The 20,841-nt window shown below is 40.6% G+C and overlaps 1 protein-coding gene across 9 annotated transcripts in view; it reads left to right on the top strand.

The window, feature by feature from the left end:
* Positions 1 to 20,841, top strand: part of LOC148641757 (rabphilin-3A-like) — a 73,947-nt gene that overhangs the window by 41,004 nt on the left and 12,102 nt on the right. For 7 of the 9 annotated variants that reach the window (XM_088617682.1, XM_088617675.1, XM_088617677.1 and 4 more), the window contains 11 exons: positions 3,741 to 3,837; positions 5,849 to 5,860; positions 11,603 to 11,746; positions 12,323 to 12,452; positions 12,781 to 12,858; positions 13,657 to 13,828; positions 15,377 to 15,421; positions 17,786 to 17,908; positions 18,728 to 18,865; positions 20,224 to 20,292; positions 20,619 to 20,669. In XM_088617682.1, coding sequence (XP_088473808.1) covers positions 3,761 to 3,837; positions 5,849 to 5,860; positions 11,603 to 11,746; positions 12,323 to 12,452; positions 12,781 to 12,858; positions 13,657 to 13,828; positions 15,377 to 15,421; positions 17,786 to 17,908; positions 18,728 to 18,865; positions 20,224 to 20,292; positions 20,619 to 20,669 — 1,039 coding nt within the window. In that variant the 5' untranslated portion in view covers positions 3,741 to 3,760. The remainder of the gene's footprint in view (positions 1 to 3,740; positions 3,838 to 5,848; positions 5,861 to 11,602; positions 11,747 to 12,322; positions 12,453 to 12,780; positions 12,859 to 13,656; positions 13,829 to 15,376; positions 15,422 to 17,785; positions 17,909 to 18,727; positions 18,866 to 20,223; positions 20,293 to 20,618; positions 20,670 to 20,841) is intronic. The other 2 variants (XM_088617683.1, XM_088617684.1) reach the window with 2 other exon arrangements.

The following is a 20,841-nucleotide window of genomic DNA, read 5'->3' as shown; positions in this document are numbered from 1 at the left end:
CAAGGATGATCTTTTGTTATTTTCCTGTTTGCTTTCATGTTTGTAAAACATTATTTCTATTTCCTCAATAACCGATTAATTATATTGTTACGGCAAAACCTTCATATTTACATGAGTTGGCAGCATGGAGTAGCACTTGGGGCTCTGGAATCCTATCCAGATATGTGTTGGCTCAAGTTCCAGGTGGTATGCCGCTGCCAGGACAAACCTAGAGAGGTATCAACATGTACTGGCGTATTTTAATTGGAAAAAATCAATACTCTTTTTCCGTTATATGGATTTTCTCCAGTCATCTCTAGGCAGATGGGATTTCAGACATATCCATCTTTATTTTTTGTTACAATTGTACAATTTCTTGACTAACATGATGAACATTATTGGTTTCGCTGTTAACATGCATCCTTATTTCAAATGATTTTGGTTTCACCCCTTCTTTTTGTGTTGAGACTCACTCCTGCTGCAGAAATTGCCTCCCATTAATCAATGGCTGTGTTGATTTCAATTTGTTCTCTTTCCCCACTGCTGATCTCTTTCTTGGGCTCATCTGTAATTGACTGCTTCATTGAGCTCTCCCCTTGGCGTCTCCCAGCCCTCCTGCTGAGGAGGTCCTCTTCTTTAGGCCCCACGATAGAATCATTTTGCTTTGAAAGAAAACCCTAATATCGCTTTTCTAGTTGTTCTAAAAAACATGTTTTTCCAATATAATGTACTGTATGTGTACACACTGCCTTTCTAACGGTAAATAAGAGAATGGGCTGTTTAATTGGGGCGAGCCGACCTGTCCAAAGTAGCCCCTCCATATCACAGGTTTCAGAATCCCTGAGGTCTACAAAACAGTAACTGACCAGGCTGCTTTCCCATAGACTGGGAGGGATAATATTTGGTATACAGTATGTGCCTCCGGTAGATATGAAAGCAATAGCATTACCAGGCAAATGTATTGGTTTTAAAAGGCTGAGGGTTTTACAGGCAGTAGTTGTTTGATTAAAAAAAACTGCAACAGTAAGAACAATCGAGACTGCCTGACAAAGGCATTGAACTACTGCTCACATATTCCTAGCCATGAATACAGGTGATTTTCTAAATTAAGTAATTTAGAGATCATTTGGAACAGAAATCTGAAGACCCTGCTGCGATCAGGGACTGGAGTTCCCTTGATTAAACAAATTAGTTGCTTAATTGATGGACAATTCACAAGTGTTCCTTATCTTAAACAGTAGTGGTGTGTCGGGGCTCTCCGGGGGCAGGGTTGGAGTCCTCTGCTTTATTACGATCGCTGCCACAGCATGTGAATTGTTTTCACAACCTCTTCAAAATGCAAGATAATGAAATAGATTGATTAGTTTGGCGTTTAGAAATGTAGCTTTGCAGCTTGAGGATAAAGATTGATTCGTTTCTTTAGAACTATGGAAGCTGGCCAAGTTCTCATCCCCATCATGGCAGCCACCTTAACTGTGATCTGTCGTTTGGCTATTCAGTGTGATGGGTAGTGAAAAGCTCTTTTTAATGCTCCTTGGCAAAATTGTCCCTCACTCATTTGCCATCATAGTGAGCATCGGAGCATCGTTTACTTGTAAATCATTACGTTGTAATAGAAAATAGCTTGTCTGCAAATTGTTGAAAATATATGTGTAAACACAAAACCATAAAGATGTGCAGCATCTTTGCTATGTGCTATTGGTTGGCTGTCATTTTAATCTAGCTTTATCAGTACTATTCATTATTCACAGTTATAGAATGCGGATTTATTTCTGATGCATCCACAACCAATGTGCTTAATTTAAAAGGATTTAAAGCCTTAAGATTATTCCTAAAGATTCTTCAAAATATTCGTTTCACCTTTTCTGGGTTTCAGTGCAATCTTTTAAAATACTACATTTAAGTAAAATGACAGAATAAATAAAAATGTGGCATTGAAGCCTTAGTGAGCAGATACCCGCAGTACAGTGTTCTTTAATGTATCAATCAGAGTAAATTATTAGGCCTGTTAAACACTCAGTTGATCTAATGACTGAATTAGGAAACATCATTGCTTATTCATTGTCTCATTTACAAATAATATGTTCTGGCTCTGATTTGTTTTCTGTCAAGTAATTAGTGGCAAACAGAATATTTCTATCAGTGTATATTAGATACTTGCATATAACCTTGGCATCAGTTAGTTTTTAACACAAAAAATGCTCTTACAGTACATTGAAGGAACACATACTGTACAAAGTGTACTGTACAAAATGTACAAAATGTATTTTTACATACTGTTAAAAAAACTGTACAAAATGACACTAATTATTTAGCCAAGTCTGCAGTCCTGCAGTCTATGATCATTAGTAGACCTAAAGTTCATTTTGAAAATAATTTAAAATAATGCCGTTGCATAAAAAAGTTTAGATTTATCAGTTGCATTTCTCTTTGTAATCCAAACACAGGGCCTGACCAATTACTGTGCAGCCTGCTAACCTGAGGTACTGTAGATGCAGATAACCCATACTGTACCTCCATCCGCCACTCACACACTGCTTTACTTTGCCATACTGTGATTCCAGAACAGTCACTGCAGACCTGGAGCATTGACACAGTCTGATCCCTTAGGAAACTTGTCTGGAATTGATTTCTATGGTTCGCACAGCAATTATGAGAATCTGAAAAAGAGCAAACAACAAATTAATAGTAAATGGATAGATCTGTAGCTTTCATAAACAGATTGATAACTATTGGTGAGTTATAATAGTGTGATAGGCCTAAGAAGGAACCCCGATTCTCAGATTGGATTAAAAAATCAGAGGAGAGGTCTGTAAAATGTTGGCCAATGAATAACATCTCTTGTGTTCTTAAGCTCAGTTGCTAGAATACCACCAGGTACCAGAGATTTGTTTCAAGTGCTGTACCTGTCATACATCTACTCATTTTGTGCTGTGTTTTAATTGTGGCAGGTTCTTCCGATGCCTGAGGCATGCTGTCAGTTCCTCTCTTGGCGAGCACTGAAGTGAAATGTTCAATTAATTTTCTGTTTTCCTTCTTTAGTTACTCCAGTTATGTCATAATTGCATTGGAATACAGTTGCTTCTATTTCTGTCATTTCGGTTCTAATACTCTTTAGTATTACTGTACTGTATAAGCATTTAAGTACCTGCTCCATTGATGTTTTATTTTTGTGGGGTTCCCTTTTTGATTCTACTCCCTTTAGGTTATGGATTTCCTGACCACATTTTCTATAGTATGCTGTTGTATTCCTACTCCTGCCCATGATTTCCTCTACTATCTTCTATAGCTGTTTGGGCCTTTCTATGTTATTCTCTTCATAGTTACAGTGGTGTTCACAGTAAACGTACAATGTATTTACAGTTTCTGCAGTAATTTCAGTACTTCTAGTACAGAATATGAAGTGATACTGCTGTGTGATCGATACATGTATCCTACATTTTTGAAAACCATATCATAAAAATAATGTAAGACAAAATGTCCCTTATTTTTCTAATTCCAGAAGACTTAATTAGTCATAAAAAAGCTTATTGAGCCAAAAACATCATCGAGCTGTGTCTGGTATAATTCTGCAGACTTCCTTTGTGTTGGATTCTTTACAACCCAGTTTGTAAAGAAATGTCTTCTGGATTCAGCACTAAAAACACTAGCTTTTAATTTTGATTTATGCTCTCTGGGCTTGATTGTTTAACAATGTGAGCTTGGTATATTGTATTGTGATTGTGAAGCAAGAGCCTGACTTTCTTTTGTGTTATTTCCAGGAGATAATAAGGATCACAGCATGACGGACACAGTTTTTGGGAACAGCTCAGAGCGCTGGGTCTGCCCTAATGACAGGCAACTGGGACTTCGTGCCAAGTAAGACCAGCTTTGTCCAACATATGACAGCCAGCATAAGGAGGGATAGGCACTAGGCAGCTTTCAATAAGGAAAGAGCGTGTGTTGAAGTCCATATTGATGTGGCATAAAGAACCAATCGGAGAGCTGCCGTACTGAGCACGTCTGTGACAGGAGGGAGGTGATGGTCCTGCTGATTTGGCCACATGCTTGCAAATCACTGTAACATCCCAAACTGCCCTGTAGCCTAGTTTTGATTTTCTTTGGCCTATATAAACAAATTAGCCATCAGATCCACCAGTGCATCTTAATTTCAGGACAAGCCTTCATATACTTCATTCCTTCATTCATTCACTTCACATGAGACTTGGGCTTCTAAGATTTTGTGGTTTGCCAAAAACCTAGAAACATCAGGAGCTTCCAGAATTCATTAAAGACACTTAAGAACATACTGTAGGTGAGGTATAACAGTTCTAATTCTGTAACTCATTGCATTAATAATGCAATGTACAACATCATTTAAAATTAATTTCCATACACTGTCTTTGCATAGAGCTATGTAAACATAATAATAGAGATTAATCATTTTGTGGTATCAAAATAAACAAGACCTTTTTTAGGTGAGTCCAGCTGATGTAGAGAGGTTTGTGTCCAATTAGTTTTGAGCTAGGCATTGTACTCTGTTGTACTTTCATTATCTCCATGGCCAGGCATCTCATTTGATATACTGTAGCGGGGCTGTACAATAATGCTATACTGATAACAAATAATGTAACACTTGCTGAACACTGAGCAAACTCCCACTTATGCCCTTGCGGTCTACTTAAAGAGCTAATTCTGAAGTAATACTCAGCCTCCACTGTGTTGCTTATTTTTAATATATTGAAAGCTTCAATTAGATCCTCCTTCAAATACTTCTCAAATGGCAACTCGTCAGGACTGAAGCGATTCTCTCCTTCTAAACTGTAAAAATAATTTATGCTCTTAGTCTTATGGAAAACAGCCTGTGAAAAGGGTTTAAGTGTAGCTCGTATACAGTTATATACAGTTGCTCATTCATCATTTGTTATGTTCAGTATATCAACAGACATATTCCAGCAGGTTACAGAGAAATCTAAGTGAATCAATTTCTTCCAAATGGCTTTGCGGTGTGTTCATCTCTTTACCTGTCCAAACGTCATTTCCAACCTGGAAACAACCTGGTGTTTAATGGTAAAATGATGATATTACTCGGCTGCTAATGTAAACCACTGTGAGTGCATTGAACAGCTGGGTACATGAGCACCACAGATTACTCATAGAAGAAAACTGATGTTATACAATCAAATTTAACTACACTGAAAATAAAGAAATGAAAAAGCTTTATATAGAGATATGTGACTAGCTTATTTTCTTTATTAAGATAATAAAGCTGTTCTTCTAATATGTCATTCTCAAAGGACATTGTAAAACAAAAATATCACTTAATGTACTTTGAGTTATGACCTTTTCATACATGATGCCTTGTGTAATGTGCATTCATTTTCTCACAGAGGCACACAACATCTGACAAAAGATAAAAATAAGAGATCTTATACAGATTATATACTTTAACAAGAAAGATAATTTTATAAAATGAATAGAAGATTTAAAATATCTAAATGTATAGCTTTTAACTTTAATTTAACTTTAATTTTTATGTGTTATTTGAAATAACAAAAAATCATTCAGAAACAGCATTTTAATTACAAATAAAAAATTACTCTCAAAAGCTGTGTCTTGGACAGCAAAGGCTTCAGTGTTCTTGCCTGTGTATAACACACTGATCTGGGTTATTTTTCTACAATTGTTTTAAATGTTAGTATCTTTGCAGTTTATTTCTCTTCGTATACCTTTTGATGCAGGAGTAGAGCTTTGAAGTGTAGTGACTCAGACAAAATGGAGAACTGCTTCTTTTGGTCCTTAAAACTGCTGTCAGGATGACTGCTTTCTTTGATGTTAATCCTCAAAACCTCTCTTCTTCTTTTCCTCCCCTCCTGCATTCTCACTACAGCGAAAAGGAACAGTAAGTACAACTTGTGTCTGTTTCATACCCTGTCAGCTTGCCGTTTGTAAGTTATCTGTGCTACAGTTCTGGTACCTTGCAGCTGGTTGGTGGTACAGAAGCTCTAGCATTTATCTGAATTAAAAGAATAAGTTATCTGCTGTCAGTTATTTACCTGTTTGGTACAGTAGGTGACTGGGTAAAAAACAATGGCAGAATATATTTTAAGTTGGAGGTTATATCTCTAAGCATAAAAGGGACAGATTTTTTTCCCATAAGCAAGATGTTGATTTCCTTCTCCTGAATACATTCTGCAGGTATTCATTTTATTACAGAGAACCTGGGTGATCATATACCTTGATGTACCCACTAAAGGCAACACCGCTAAGAGCTGCTGGAAAAAATATTCTCTGCCAAGCTGTTTAAAAGAAATATACAATCCTTAGCACCAAACAAATCTGTCAAAGCACTTCTGTGCCTTTTGTTATGAAAGAGTACCCGATACGCAAACGTTCTGCTATGGGACTGTTGACTTGACATCATTATATGGGTAAATACAGGGGAACTGCAACACTCTTCTGAAGGGGCCCAAGTCTGACATACGGCATTAGTGCATGATTCTACGTGTCTTGTGTCACACTGCTCTTTTGCTGTGGCACTGTCCCTTCTTGCAAACAAAGAGAACTTGTTCTGCTTTAAAGTTCAGAAGTGACCGACGGAGACAAACAGCTCCTGCTCCTCTAGTTTCCTCTATCACCCTGCTTCAGGGTTCAGTCAAAGACAGACACAGGCAGCAGGAAGGTGGTGTAATCTTCCACTCCTGCAGCATCGCTGTTTAAGGGACTTTTCCTGTGTTTGCAACTGAGTGATGAGGATCAGAATTGCCTAAGTTGCCCATTGACTTTATGTTTTCAACTAGTGTTTTACCAGCTTTAGAGGTAATGCAATATGTGTAATATGCAACCCGTTAACAGAATCAAGTTCCTGTTGTGTTGAAATATGTTTATAAAGACAGTTAGTGCTAATTATAAAGTGTAAAGCTGATCTTATGTGATGCGAGTTATTGTTAGGTTGGGTTTTGTTTTTGCAGTACAGTGCGATTTTTGACTGGCTTTATGCCATGTCATAATGTAAGCACAACTGGGAATCCAATTTAAGGTTTGTCATTAGTGTAACGTCTTGAGTGGCCAGTGATTTAATTGATGGCACACTGGTGTGTATTTCATTATCTGAAGAAGCGGTACTGCTCAGGCTTGGCCATGATCTGAGTGCAGCCAATTAAACACTGCCTTTTATTACAATGCGGGCTTCATTCTCTAAGCAGTCTTCAGTTACTATGTATTTTATTAAAAACCAGTCGCTTGACTTTGGAAAACACTATTTAGTGGAATGCATTTGCGTAGGTGCTGTAGGCCCTGCAGACACAAAAGCAGAGCCAAAAAGGTCTACAAGCAGACAGATTCAGCTGCATTTAGTGTGAATCACAGAGCTTGCATTACTGAAGTGTGTCAAGTCTTGATTACCTCTCTGTGCTCTGCATGCAGTAGGTTTAGCTGTAAGACACTGCAGCACTTTGAGTGGTTAGTAAAGAATTCCAATGAGCCCTGTGAGCAGCCTACTCATTATTTTTTAATGTAGTGTTTCAGCAGATTGCTGACCTCCCCCCCTCCTCCTACCCACCTGTACCCCTTTTGAGACCAAGAAATATTTTCTGCATTTAATCAGCGGGCCTGTTTTCTTGACGGAGAAGCTCTGTGGCATGGCCGTGCTCCCATGCTGCTCTGTGTGGGGCGCTCTTTCTCTTTTATACTCCATGAGTCACCTTTCTTCCTCTCCCTTGGCCAGCTGCACTACGCAAACACTAATTCAAAATTAATAATAATAATAATAATTGCTTACACTTATATAGCGCTTTTCTGGACACTCCACTCAAAGCGCTTTACAGGTAATGGGGACTCCCCTCCACCACCACCAATGTGTAGCATCCACCTGGATGATGCGACGGCAGCCATAGTGCGCCAGAACGCTCACCACACATCAGCTATCAGTGGGGAGGAGAGCAGAGTAATGTAGCCAATTCATAGAGGGGGAGTATTAGGAGGCCATGATTGGTAAGGGCCAATTGGAAATTTGGCCAGGACACCGGGGTTACACCCCTACTCTTTTCGAGAAGCGCCCTGGGATTTTTAATGACCACAGAGAGTCAGGACCTCGGTTTTACGTCTCATCCGAAGGACGGCGCCTGTTTACAGTATAGTGTCCCCATCACTATACTGGGGCATTAGGACCCACATGGACCACAGGGTGAGCACCCCCTGCTGGCCCCACTAACACCTCTTCCAGCAGCAACCTTAGTTTTTCCCAGGAGGTCTCCCATCCAGGTACTGACCAGGCTCACACCTGCTTAGCTTCAGTGGGTTGCCAGTTGTGAGTTGCAGATCAAAAGTGAGTTTCTATCAAAAGAACAAAAGAGAATTCCGTTGCATAGCGATTTCAAGCCTCTGCAAGACAAACCTGATGTTTCATTTTTCATTAGTTGTGTTCTACAAAAGATGAACTATTTTTCTGACATAACATTAAAAAGAATTACAGAGTACAGTATCCCTTTGAATGACACCGGGCTTATTAGCTAGGGAGTTGTGGTAAAATTCATAACCAGTCCCATGACCCATTAATCTGCTTTATTAGATTAATTAAAAAAAAAATGAATAGCTTGGGCCAAAGAGCCAGCTTCACCAGTGAGCTCAGGAGACTAAATCTGAGGCATTCATTTCAAACAGAATAAATTACATTCTGAGAAAATGTGTGTTGTGAGGTTGAAAACATTAGAATCTAGGCTATTGCAGAGTGACAATATATATTTACTCAAGAAAATCTCAAGAATGTTCTCAAGAAAATCCTAACTTTGAGAGGTGTCTTTGCTTCTTAAGCCAAACTGCCTCTGGTCAGCTTCATGATCTCAGACACTTGCTGCCTGAGGGAACTGGACTAGTTAGACTTTGACTCCTGGACGCGGATACTTCTAGAACTAGTTGATTAATTTGGCGGGTTACTTGGTTGAGACTGTCTGGGAGTGTTGTACTTTGTACCTTTACTGAAACGATAATGCTGAACACCTCTTCCTCTGCTCTGTGGTACTTGGGTCATCTTAGATTTCAGTAGACTTTCATCTGTGCTAACATATGTTCCCACTGTGCCAAAACATTTCAGACAACAAGAGGAAAACTGCTGTTGCTACCATGTTATGCAATAGCACAGATAGCTCAGATCGATCGCATTATCCTTTGTGTCTGTGAAACGTAAAATATCACAACTATAGCTAGGTTAGCTGATCACAACTAGGTTAGCTGATCTTTATTTGATTGTCTGCTGTTTTTGAAAGGTACATTTAAGTGTCTGGAATAACATTCTTTTTTGTTCCTTGCTAAATACCTTGAAGAATTGAGAACTGTCGATTTCTTTCTCACATACTGTATATACATTACTACATTACTACATCCATGATACAGTTTTTGTTGGGAGCTATTTAGGATTGTCATAACAAAGAGGTTGAATACGTATGCAGTTATTTTCTGTTTTATATTCATGATTAATTTAGGAGGATATGTAGAAATTTGATTTAACTTTAACATTATAGTGTTTCATGATGGTCAATGTAAAAAAATCCCAATGAAATGCATCATGATTTTATAACACAATAAAACGTGAAAACACCTGGGGTGAGGGTGAATACTTAAGGTACATTTTGAAGGGGTGCTGACTCCCTTACAAGACATGGGCTGGGGACCATTCCATAGTCTTGGAGCGACAGAGCAGAAAGCAGGGCTGTCCAGTGTTCAAAGTCCTCATACTCATACTGGAAACCGAAAGGCACCCAGAGTCTCAGGAGTGCCAGTAGAAGGTGTATAAGGAGCTAACAGTTAGAACAAGCATTTACACAACTGTTATCTGTTTTGTGACTTTTTTTAAATGTGAGTTTTTATTAATTATTTTAATAATTTCAATACCATTCCTTTTCCACAGTGGAAAGAGGAAGTCATTTTAGAAGTTAGTTTTCTAAATTTTAGTAATTGAGATTCCAGTAACTCTAGAGGCAGCATCACCTATCACGAGATATTAAGATGCTGTTAAGAAGGAGTAGTACAAAAAGTTGTGTATTGTAATCATATTTAAACAGATTTTATTAATGGTTTTCCATTGTGGAATGAGCAAAAATATGTCATTGCATCACTGATTACATTAGAAACTGCATCTGACCTACTGTTTTTCCCCCTAGATGAAAGTACAGCTGCAGCACATATTGAATATTTGGGTGTTGCTAATGAGACTGCTAGACTTGAGTTTATTTTTAATAAGCACGTTTTCTAATTAATAGAGAGTGAGCTCATCCCATCTTCATTTGCCTTGGGGATGTGGGAGCACGTTTATGCTTCATGCACATTTTATTAAGTACATAGGACACCTCCTCAGTAAGCCAGTACTGTAGCTCGTATAGCACAAGCTGCCTATTCTGAAAACTGAGGTTTTGATTCCCCTGGTTGAATGTAAACTTCAGTATTGTTATTTCTCAAGCCATAGAAAGTAAATCTGGGAGGGTCTCAATGTGGCTCGACCAGCAGAAAGGCTCATGCTGGGCGCAGGCCAAGCTCACTAGTTGAGTCACGGCTTGACTTTGACCAGAATCCCCCAAGGGGTGTATAATTGGCAAAGCTCTGCCAAGATATAGGTGGGATTAGCTGGTCAGGGCTCTCTGGGCTTTCCAGGAAACAGCAGTTTCTGCAAGGCAGCTGTAAAGTCAATGAAATACATTCTGCTCCATTGAGTGCCAGCACCCCTGTCAAGCTCTTTGGAGTTGCAGTGTGTGAAAGGATAATGACTCTGATGGGTAGATGGGTTGGAGGTGTCTGCTCATGCTCGTGCTCCTTGTGCACTACAGGAGTCACTGCTGCGAGACAAGACACGAAGAAACAACTCTCAGTCAAGGTAAATCTGAAGCACTGCTGAGATTGCACAGGCGAAAATATAGTGATGAAACTTAACATCAAGTCAATCGCCTTGTGCCTGGAGTGTCCAGACCGTGGACTGTGAGAACAGTCCCATGACTTGGTTCAACTTCACCACAGCCAAGCAGTCAGTAATAAAGTGGCCCAAGTTTATTTTCTCACCACAAGGTAGACATTTGAAGAAACTCTGCCTGTTCCAATCAGGATATATCTGATTGGAAATATCTATTTCTAATTCCCTTCCGTTCTAGGCAGGACATTTCTGTTCCAGGCAAAGTGTTGTGGTTCAGTTTAAAAAATATATTTCTAGTAGTATAGTGCTGAAAACTAACCCCAGACCCCAGACCTCACCTCTCAGAACGTCGTGCTGCAGTTTCTAGCCATGCAGTGCTCATAGAGTTTGTGTTAAGACAAGGGATCGCAACATCAGGTACTCAGGCAACTTGTATTTGCCAAAGATAAATATGTAATTAACAAAATTTATGTGTAAATATATCTGTAATTAACAGGTATTCTTTTAAATATTGTCTTATTTTTACTTAAAAATTAAGCTGACCCAAATTGCCAATGACTTGAGGAATCAATAGTATGACTTGATCAGCAAACACTGGTTCACACGTGGTATCATCAGGAGTGGGGATTAACTCCAGCTAATTTTGTCTACTTAGTTTGTAAAAACTGGGGTTGGCAAATGAAAAGCAACCGTTCATGTTGAACCGCGTGTCTGTGCCCTAATGGCGCATGTTTGTCCGGATGGCAGGATGGGCACCAGCTGGACGGTGCACTCGAACCGGACAGAGCCACAGCGGATGAGTGAAGAGCTGACGGACGAGGAGAAGGAGATTATCAACAGAGTGATTGCCAGGGCAGAAAAGATGGAAGCCCTAGAACAAGAACGTATCGGGTGAGTTGACACCTAAGTAACAATGCACATTCTGGCTTTTTATAGAGCACACCGTGCTGGACAGAAATCTTACATTTCGGTGACTACAAGTCAAGAAAGGTGGAAATACAGTTCATTTGAGTGGCTACGTTATTATAAGGGCTTGAAAAGAACAGAATACAAATGTCCAAAATATAAAAAAGAACCCTAAACTATGCTTTAATGAAAGGAAAACATCTTTATCTATACTAACTAAAACATATTGTAGATGTTATACTTTTCCAGTTTCATATCTGCTGTAAATGAATAAAATGGGGAGGGACCTCTGCAGGACAAAAATCTTGAGAATGACCAGATGGTGTCATTTCTGTGGAGGAACTCATCCTGAAAGAAGCCAGACTGTCAGCACTGACAACATGGCTTGTAGGACTCTCCCTTAGTCGGCCATTGTGTTTTTCACTCTGCATGTCAGTGTTCACAGTATGTAATTTGTCAGTTAATTAGAAGACAATACAAAAGGCAGTAAGAACATAGTGTGCTGAAAGAACTCTGGGCAATGGAGAAACCTGTCTTACTCGAGTCTTGCCTTTGCTCCAGACGGCTGGTGACCCGCCTGGACGATATGCGGAAGAACGCTTGTGGCGATGGTATGTCTCGCTGTGTTCTGTGCGGGGAGCAGTTAGGCGTGGACGGTGTGGCCTCGGTGGTGTGTGAAGACTGCAAGAAGGTACGGACTGTGAGAGCGCAGTGCTTTTCCCATTCCAGGAAATAAAGTTTCTTACTACTAGGAGTTCAAGCAGTATAGTAACTCCCTTTCATGCAATGTGTCAAAGAAAAAAAAATACATGTAGGCAGATTTCATCCTTCTCCACAGCTTTTAATGTAAAGTTATAAATTATAATTGTATCTGTGTACTTTTGCTAACAAGAAATTGCAATTAAAAAATGGCACTTTAGGTCTGACACTATTTTGAACATCAGCCAAGAAAGAAGACAGCTCAGGCTTGTCTGGATACAGTTCCCGATGTGTGTGTTTGTGTGTTTGCATTTCTGCAGCATGTGTGCAGGAAATGCGGTGTGGAGAGTCGGCCGCGCTCGGTGTGGCTGTGCAAGATCTGCAGTGAGCAGAGGGAGGTAAGAGGCACTGGAATCCTTCGGTTGTAATTGAGGAGCGTTCTGTGTATCCCATCAGTCATTTGGATTGATTTAGGGCAGGGTAATCTGAAACTGGTTCTTGAGCGCGGGTTCATTTGCAGGTTTCTGTTCCAAAGCACACGAGTCTTAATGACATAAATCGGCTTGGGTTTATTTTACTCAAGTTTTACCAGGTCTTTTGGTTGCTGCTTCCGCTTTAAAAAAGACCTAGAAGAGCTGCACACACACCAGTTTACAAAGACCACAGCCCACCACCCTGATATTGCATGCTGTGAACGGTCTATGAATAAAAGAGAAAGGCAGGGTAATCTGTGACTCACATTTTTTTTCTTTAAAGACATTAAACCTAAAACTAACTGCAAACATAATGTGGTCCGAGGGGGTATTTCCTTAAGAGCTGTCCATGCTTTGATAAATCTGGCAGGGCTGAGGCATGCCTAGAGAGCCATCTGCTGATGAGACGTGAGGTGGCCCTGCTGACAGGACAGAATCTGCTCTATGGACATTAGTGCCCACAGAGGATCAGAGAGGCCTGAACTCTGAGTTCCAGTATAGCAATGTCATTTTCTGAGCAAATTCACATAAATTCTATGGTTTTTGAGAAAAAGAGATAAAATTACATAATTATATACACCTTCTCTGTTTCTTAAAATTGACCTCCTTCACACAGAGCAGTAACTCCACAAAGAAGCCTACATGTCACCATCGTTAAGACAGCATTTAAACAGAGTATACACAGTGATTTATAGTGTTAATAAAGGTTCTTCTGTTGTGCAGGTCTGGAAGCGTTCTGGAGCCTGGTTCTTCAAGGGTTTGCCCAAGCAGTTTCTGCCTTCTCCCATGCCAATCTCCAAGTCCAAAGATCCTAGCCTCCAGAGGGAGGCTGACTCCAAGGAGCCCCCCAGCAGGGAGCAGAGAGCCAGCAGCTATCCAAGGACTCTGGGCCGAGGTGAGTTTTCCACAATGGGAAATGCTTACTGTAGTATTGGTTCTGTGTAAGTGTAAAAGTCAAATTGTTACTCTATTTTACAAAATGAGCCTTAACAGAATTAGATTTCCTTTAAGATTTAACTGCATTGCTCAAAGGAGAAAGCCACATCCATGCTTTTTAATTGGAAAAAGCTTTGGAAACCACCACAACATGCATGGAAATGCAGGTGGAAGAAAGTTCTGTTCCTCACAAGTCCAATTAGGTCAGCCCTCTCTGGCCCATCTGGAGATTTAGATCTCTGCTTGAGAGTCTGGGATTGGAGCACAATCCAGCACAAATACTCAGTGCTTGTATAGTCAGAGAGGAAGACCTAAAGTTAAGAATCAGAACCTAAATGTTGGAATGTACACAAGAATGCTTGGAAAGACAATTCGAGAGTGAAGCTGGCATTGCAGTGCCTTCCTCAACAGCTCAAGTAACAACCAGAATTTTTCCTTACTGTCTCCACCACATATTGATCATGATTAAACATTAAACTGAAAAAACAAGCCTTGTATTCTACCTGTGGATTTTCTCAAAGATTGTCAAGGAAGGTGGCCTGGCAGCGTAGGGGAATATCCATCTGATCAAATGTATGCTGACAGCTAAACATGCTTATCTCCAAAACAGCTGACTACCGGCCTCATCGTTACCATTGTCGCCTCTGACTTGTGCTTTCCCAAAGCACAGTTATTCAGGCGGCTCTTTGCTCATTGTCCATGATTGCTGGTGTGCTGCAGGGTGGTTGTTTAGCAATTGGGTTTTGCGAGTGCCATGGATGGCCTGATGAAACATGCAAGCCTCTGTGCTCCTTCCAGACAGGGTAGCTTCAGTCAGAAAGCCTACTTGTGTCATGCATGGAAATAGTACCAATGCAAATTGATGTTAGGAGAAGGCGGGGCTAACAGTTAGCTCTTTACCTGTTTTGCGTCAGTAATGGCCTTCAGCAAGTCTGTCACCAGTCATTGGAAAGCACATCAGACTGGGAGCATGTTAATATGAGGTGGCATTGACTTTTTTTTCTTTTTGTTCAATGGCAAAAGACCTTTGCCATTTTCCCTTTTAGTTTTCCTTTGTCCTTGACCCTGATGTTCAAGCTCTGTTAAGCTTTGCTTGTGGGAATTGCCGGGGCAGTGGAAAAATACTTTTGTCTTTGCTTGATTTGATTTAATGATACATTTAGATTAGGGGTATCCAAACCTGGAGGGCCTGTGTGTTTGTAGGTCTTCTACAGTATGTATCTTTAAGTCAGTAGTATTTGAACATCTAGGCGATGATGTCAAACAGGTCAATTTCAGCCAGTAATGAGCTGTTTGATGTAGTAAAGAAGTGAACTTGAATGAAAACCCACAGACATACCTCCCTCCAGGGCCAGGATTCGATCTATTGCTGACCAGAGCTTGTATATTTAACATTTGTCTTCATTTGACACAGTATTTGTTCCAAAACATTTTTAAAGCTCTAGTTCCTGTTATTGTTTGTTTTTTTTGTCATTGACCTCTAATTAAGATCTCTCCCACTTCTCAGGGCAAACGGAGAGCCAGGTTCTGAGTGCAGAGCAGGACACCGCTGGTAAGTATGACAGTAATTTCAATGATATTGGGTCTTCTCACCCACTACTGAATCGTCCACTCCATTATCATTCATCATAGGATTCTGTTGGCTTGGTTTGCCTGTCTTGTCTCAGAGTGGATTACTGGATTGTAAAAACAGACTGTTGAGCAATAGATGGTCATGGACACACTGTGTGAGTGAGACCTCATGGAGAAGTACATTCCCATGGGCAAAGATGATACACAGCAAAGGGCACTAACATCACCAGTGTACGCCACAGAGTGCATGATTTGTTTAGAGGATACAACATCTCCAGCACATCTCGCCAGTCAACTTTCAATCAATCAGGATGGGATGGCAATGTGCAACAACTGAAACCTGGACATCAATAGTCATGGTTTCATTGTACTAGTCATCCAAGTTACAGTTTCACAGTTTCACACCCAATTAGAGAGGGACTGCTGGTTCCAGGGATGGTTGAAGACCATTTTCTGGATGGATGAAGCCATCTCACAATTCATGCCCTTGCCCATTCTCACAGTTTGTTCTGAGCGGTCCCAAATCCACATGGCCAGGCCAATTTCATGCAGTGCTGCAAACACCGTTCTGGGGGGTGACTTTCTGGGGGAAGTGGCTCCTTTCAGGTTAGCAGCAGTAGCTGGCTGCTCCACTTACGTGTTCTGTAGTGGCAAAGGCAATATAATTGTGTTACAGGGGTCAATGGAAACAACCCTGAAAAAAAAAACCCCACAAGGCATGTTGTTTTTTTGCATTAGTATCAGGTAACAAGTCCCATAAGAAATGCATTAGAACCCAGGTTATTGTGGAGATGAAACAACATGCCTCCTATGGCCGCTCTGAATTTAAATCTGTCTAAGCAGCCACCTGTGGTCTTAGTTGCTCAGAACGACAGTGTGCAGTTAACAAAGGTCTTGTCTTGACGATAGTTTTTCCTAAAAAGATGGCAGAGATTTTAGGATTCTCATGCAATAATTTATTGCAGTTATTGCCATAATGATAACCACATGGCAGTGGGGAATATTGTCCTGAATAAGCAGTCTGTGGACACCTGATGGGGAGTAGTATGAAGTCAGATGTGAAAAGATGTGTAAAATGTCATCCAAGTTGTTAGGTATATAAGTAATCTCAATCTGAACCAGTTAGATCTGCACTGGTCATGTAAAATTATGGACATTCTGGTTGTGGCATTTTACTGTGAAAGTCAGCAAAGGATCCACCTTTGTTAACAATTACATCTGTGTTCTGTATTTCTGTTTATTTTAGAACTTTCAGTCCAAATAATTTCCCAGAACACTATAAATCCACATCCTAATATTGTTTACAAATGTTAAAGACAACCAACCAGTTTTGTAACCTTTTGTTTTTTTTTCTTTCTGCTCTAAATAATTTATTTTTAAACTGGCTGTGTGTTTTCGTACCATTATCCTTTTGAAAAAACACAGAAATCACCATCTGGAGAGCATAACAATGCTCTAAATGCATATTTTCTGAGAAGCTTTTTCTTAAATGAGAAGAATCCTAAAATTAATCAACAAATCCTAATCCTTGTTTAAATGGCAGAGCCTAGATTAAGCCTTGCATCTGAAAGCAAAAAAGCATAAAATACAAAAGTTTACAAATGCATGAAAGCCATTTGGCCCATCGCATTTGGTTACTTGTAACTCCTCCAAGACTCCAGCCATTTCAGACATGAGTTTCTCGAACGTGCAGATATCAGCTGTTTGTGCCTTTCTGTTGTGACACACCCAGGGGCAGTGTGTAAGAGTAGCAAGGCTGAAGAAAAACAGATGCACAAATGCTGTTGTATTATAAAAATAGTGCTATACTGTATATTTACATTGCAAGAAAACAAGACCAAACACAACACAATAAAACACAAAACTAAAACCTTTAGCACCCCGTCGAGCTACTGCCTAAACCTTTTTGAGTCCTGTTCTATTTACTAGCCAGACGACTAAAATGTTAAGGGGATGCAAAGTACAGTCTCTCTCCAAGACTCTTCTCTCAGAACCCTTCTCTGCTTTCTTCTTCCCTTCAGTCAGATTGTAGAGGATCTGATGTCTTCCTTTAGATTAAAGGTATTGACCAGCTTGGAAGCTTCAGCTTCCATGTTTTTTAAACCAGCCCAACCAATCATCTTCTCTCAACTGATTGAGGGAGACAGTCACGGCACCCTTTTCACTGTGTAAAAATTGTTTCCTGTCCTGAATGATCCCAAACTTTAAATTCCTGTGTGTCCCCAAGTAACCTCAGTTGAAGACTACAAATGTTAAGTTCCTGTCACTGGTGTGAGTGTGACTCGCCCTTCATACAGGTGCTTAAGGCGTGCAGGCTCAAATCGTTCTTGTTCCCTGATTCTAGTGAAGACTCGGGACCCCATCCACCATAACACTGAGCAGGGTGGCTACAGCTCTGAGGAAGATGGGGCTGCTGGCACCTACAGAGCTGCCAGGAGAGCACTGAGACAGCAGCGCTCAGAGGCCAGTAAGCAATCCTGCATTCAAGTCCTGCACAGATACCAGCCTCTTTACTGTCTCCCTACATCCTCCTTCCACTCGGAAACTGTACTGAGGAAAACAAGCTTATGTTGACCACAAAGGAGCAAATTAACCATACTTGTAAAATACCAGTATTTGTAGCTACACTTGTAGAACACCAATGCAAATGAGAGATTATTTGCACAAGATTTATGCAATTCAGTGTAGCGCTTAGATGCTACCAGAGCAGCATAATAAACTGTAAAGGGCACACAGGTTTTATAGACCTCTTGTTGATCAATAATAAATCCCTTTAACTTTTTTTTAACCATATCTGAAGGGGTTAATGGGTTCGGATAGTAATAGTGGGCACATTTTGTATTGCTTAAACTGTGAAGCCAATTTCCCCTGCTCTTATACCCCCTTCCAGTTCATTCTCACTAGTGAATTGTGTCTGGCCAGGTGGATGAAGCCAACCAGTCCCCAGTGCCCGCCTTCTCATTGAGTCTTATGGCTTCATTCTGCCCTGGAAGTTGCTTGTTAGCACAGCACAGGCATTTTTCTCATCTCTCAGCTCATCAGTGGGACGTGTGTGTTATCCTGCTAGGCAGAGGGATCCTGTTTGCCTTGGGCACTCAGGCAGTCGTGTGGTTTGCACGTGCCCAGCGCCATCACTGACCCACAAATCCATCTTGCTGGCCGAAGCGGGTTTTTGTAAGAAATGTTTAAGTGTTTAAAGATGTGAGGTGACCTCCCTGTCTCTGGAAACAGAGCCCGGAGAAGCTGGCGAGAAAGCGAGGTGATTCAGATCTGCCGTTTTTCACAGACACTGAAAACCTGAGCCGGGGGAGCTGTCCTCCAGTGGCCCGCAAGCCTTCAGAGACACGGATGGCTCCCGGCAGCACGGAGAGCCAGGACTCCTACTTCAAAGAGGCCGATGGCGATATAAACAGAGGCCCAGTAGGTTAGTACAGACACGCAGGGAATAGATTAAACACCCTTTACCGGGCCTTTTACCCTGTCCAGCTCTTTTTTTTATTATTTCTCTTTCTTATTACAAGTTGTGGCACCTCGTTCGGGTCTCTCTGATCTGGGAAAAAAATCTTGGCAATAACTTTCCCTCATCAACAAGCATACATCCTCATCTTTCTAAGTCTGCGTCATTTCAGTCTGTCTTCATAAAAAATGGCTTTTCTTAGGATTAACCAAAGTACCGTTGTCTCTTCCCTGCAGGCTCAATGTCTTCTTCATATTACTGGTATCAGGATTAAACATACTGTTATAGATGTGGACTCTCATGGCATTCTTCTCATGGCAGATGATGTCTAGATATGTACTGTGCTTTTTGACCATAAAGCCTAACGTGTTATCTATGTTTTTACAGTATATCACCTCCCAACCATATGGTTAGCTGTAGTGTTTCAATTTCCATTATAGCTTTGGCACTTTCATGATAACTTCTGTGTCTGCCCACATTTGCATTTTGTGTAGTTCTTGTTGTATTACTGATGTAGTATTCTTCAGCTCCTTCTAGGTTTGTATCATCAACAGATTTGTTCAGTCCAGTGAATATTCTATTACAAGGAATAGCAGGTTCATGCTGTAAGACTCAGGACTGCTTCTGAAGTATCAGTGCCACCTTCTTGGCTGGTTCAGTTGTTTGGGCATAGCTGACATACATGGCATGTGCAGACGAATCATGGAAGTGTTTTATATCATAATGCAATGTGAATTCAAAGGTATTAGCTTTATGATTGCTAACTCCCATGACGTACAGTACATGTCTATTGATTCTGATACTTGTTCTCACTGTTCCTTGCTCCTGGGCAGTTTCATACAGTAATTAAGACCTATTGCTGTCAACGTTGCAGCACAGTAATTATTCACTGCCTAAATGACTATGGAATTTTGAACCTTGCTCCTCATTGTATTAGTCCCTGACTAAGAACCCCAATCTCTCTGAAAATATGGACCTTATCAGCTTCTACTACACTACTTTTTTTATTTATTTCATCAAAGAACATGTAACAGACTAGAAAAAAAACAGTTGTTAATGTTGTACTTATTTATAGTCTTAATTTTCTTTTGCATCCTCACACATTGTGCTGTAAAATCCTGGAAAAAGACTAAGATAGAAAAATACCCTAATGTGAACGATTTTCGTTTTTTAAATTTTGCTTTTCCTCCTTCCAATGGATAATGCTGGATGTTCTATGTTGACAGTAATGGAAGAAGTGGTGTAGATGAGTGGTAGAGAGCAGCGCCGGTGCAGAGTGTGAGACAGTCCTTTGAATGTGTCTTCCTCTCTCCCTGTGTGCCCAGCCATGAAGAGAGCCAGCTCAGTGCAGGCGTCCCGCCCCCCGCCGGCCTCTGCCCAGGTGGTTCAGCCAGGTAAAGGCATGGCACTGTGCTCTCACAGCACTGCACCTGCACATCTGCTCGGCCTTTAGACCTCAGGACACTGAGAAATATGGGACATGAAACACGCATGGATACTCCAGATGTATCATGTTCATACTGGTTTTACTTACTTGACCTCCAGAGGAGCAAGTAAAATGTTTTCAGCTATAAAGAAGATTTCCTATACTGTATTTTTATATACGACCCATTAATTTGCATTTCCCAAGGATGAATGTACTGCACCCCTTTATTAAAACCATTGCTACCCATAAAATGCTTGGCTAGTGAGATGACCACTTTCTGTTTGCACCTTACAGGGAGCAGAGCTTCTCAGAACCCCCCTTCTCGGTACCCAGAAGAAAAACAAGGCGAGACTCCTCTACTGATGCTGCAGTTACAGTCGGGATTCTTTCATTTGTAGTGTCTTTGCATGCTTGTGTCTTTTGTAGATATATACCTTTCTTAATAGACTGCAGGCCATATTCAGCTGCAATTATCTTCATAAACACCAGAATCCCATAATACATAAATAATGCAAAC

Source organism: Lepisosteus platostomus, chromosome 24 (genome assembly GCF_059453375.1).
Source record: "Lepisosteus platostomus isolate fLepPlt1 chromosome 24, fLepPlt1.hap1, whole genome shotgun sequence".
NCBI classification, from domain to species: domain Eukaryota; kingdom Metazoa; phylum Chordata; class Actinopteri; order Semionotiformes; family Lepisosteidae; genus Lepisosteus; species Lepisosteus platostomus.
Note: the sequence above shows the minus strand (reverse complement) of the source record. Positions and strands in the feature narration are given on the sequence as shown.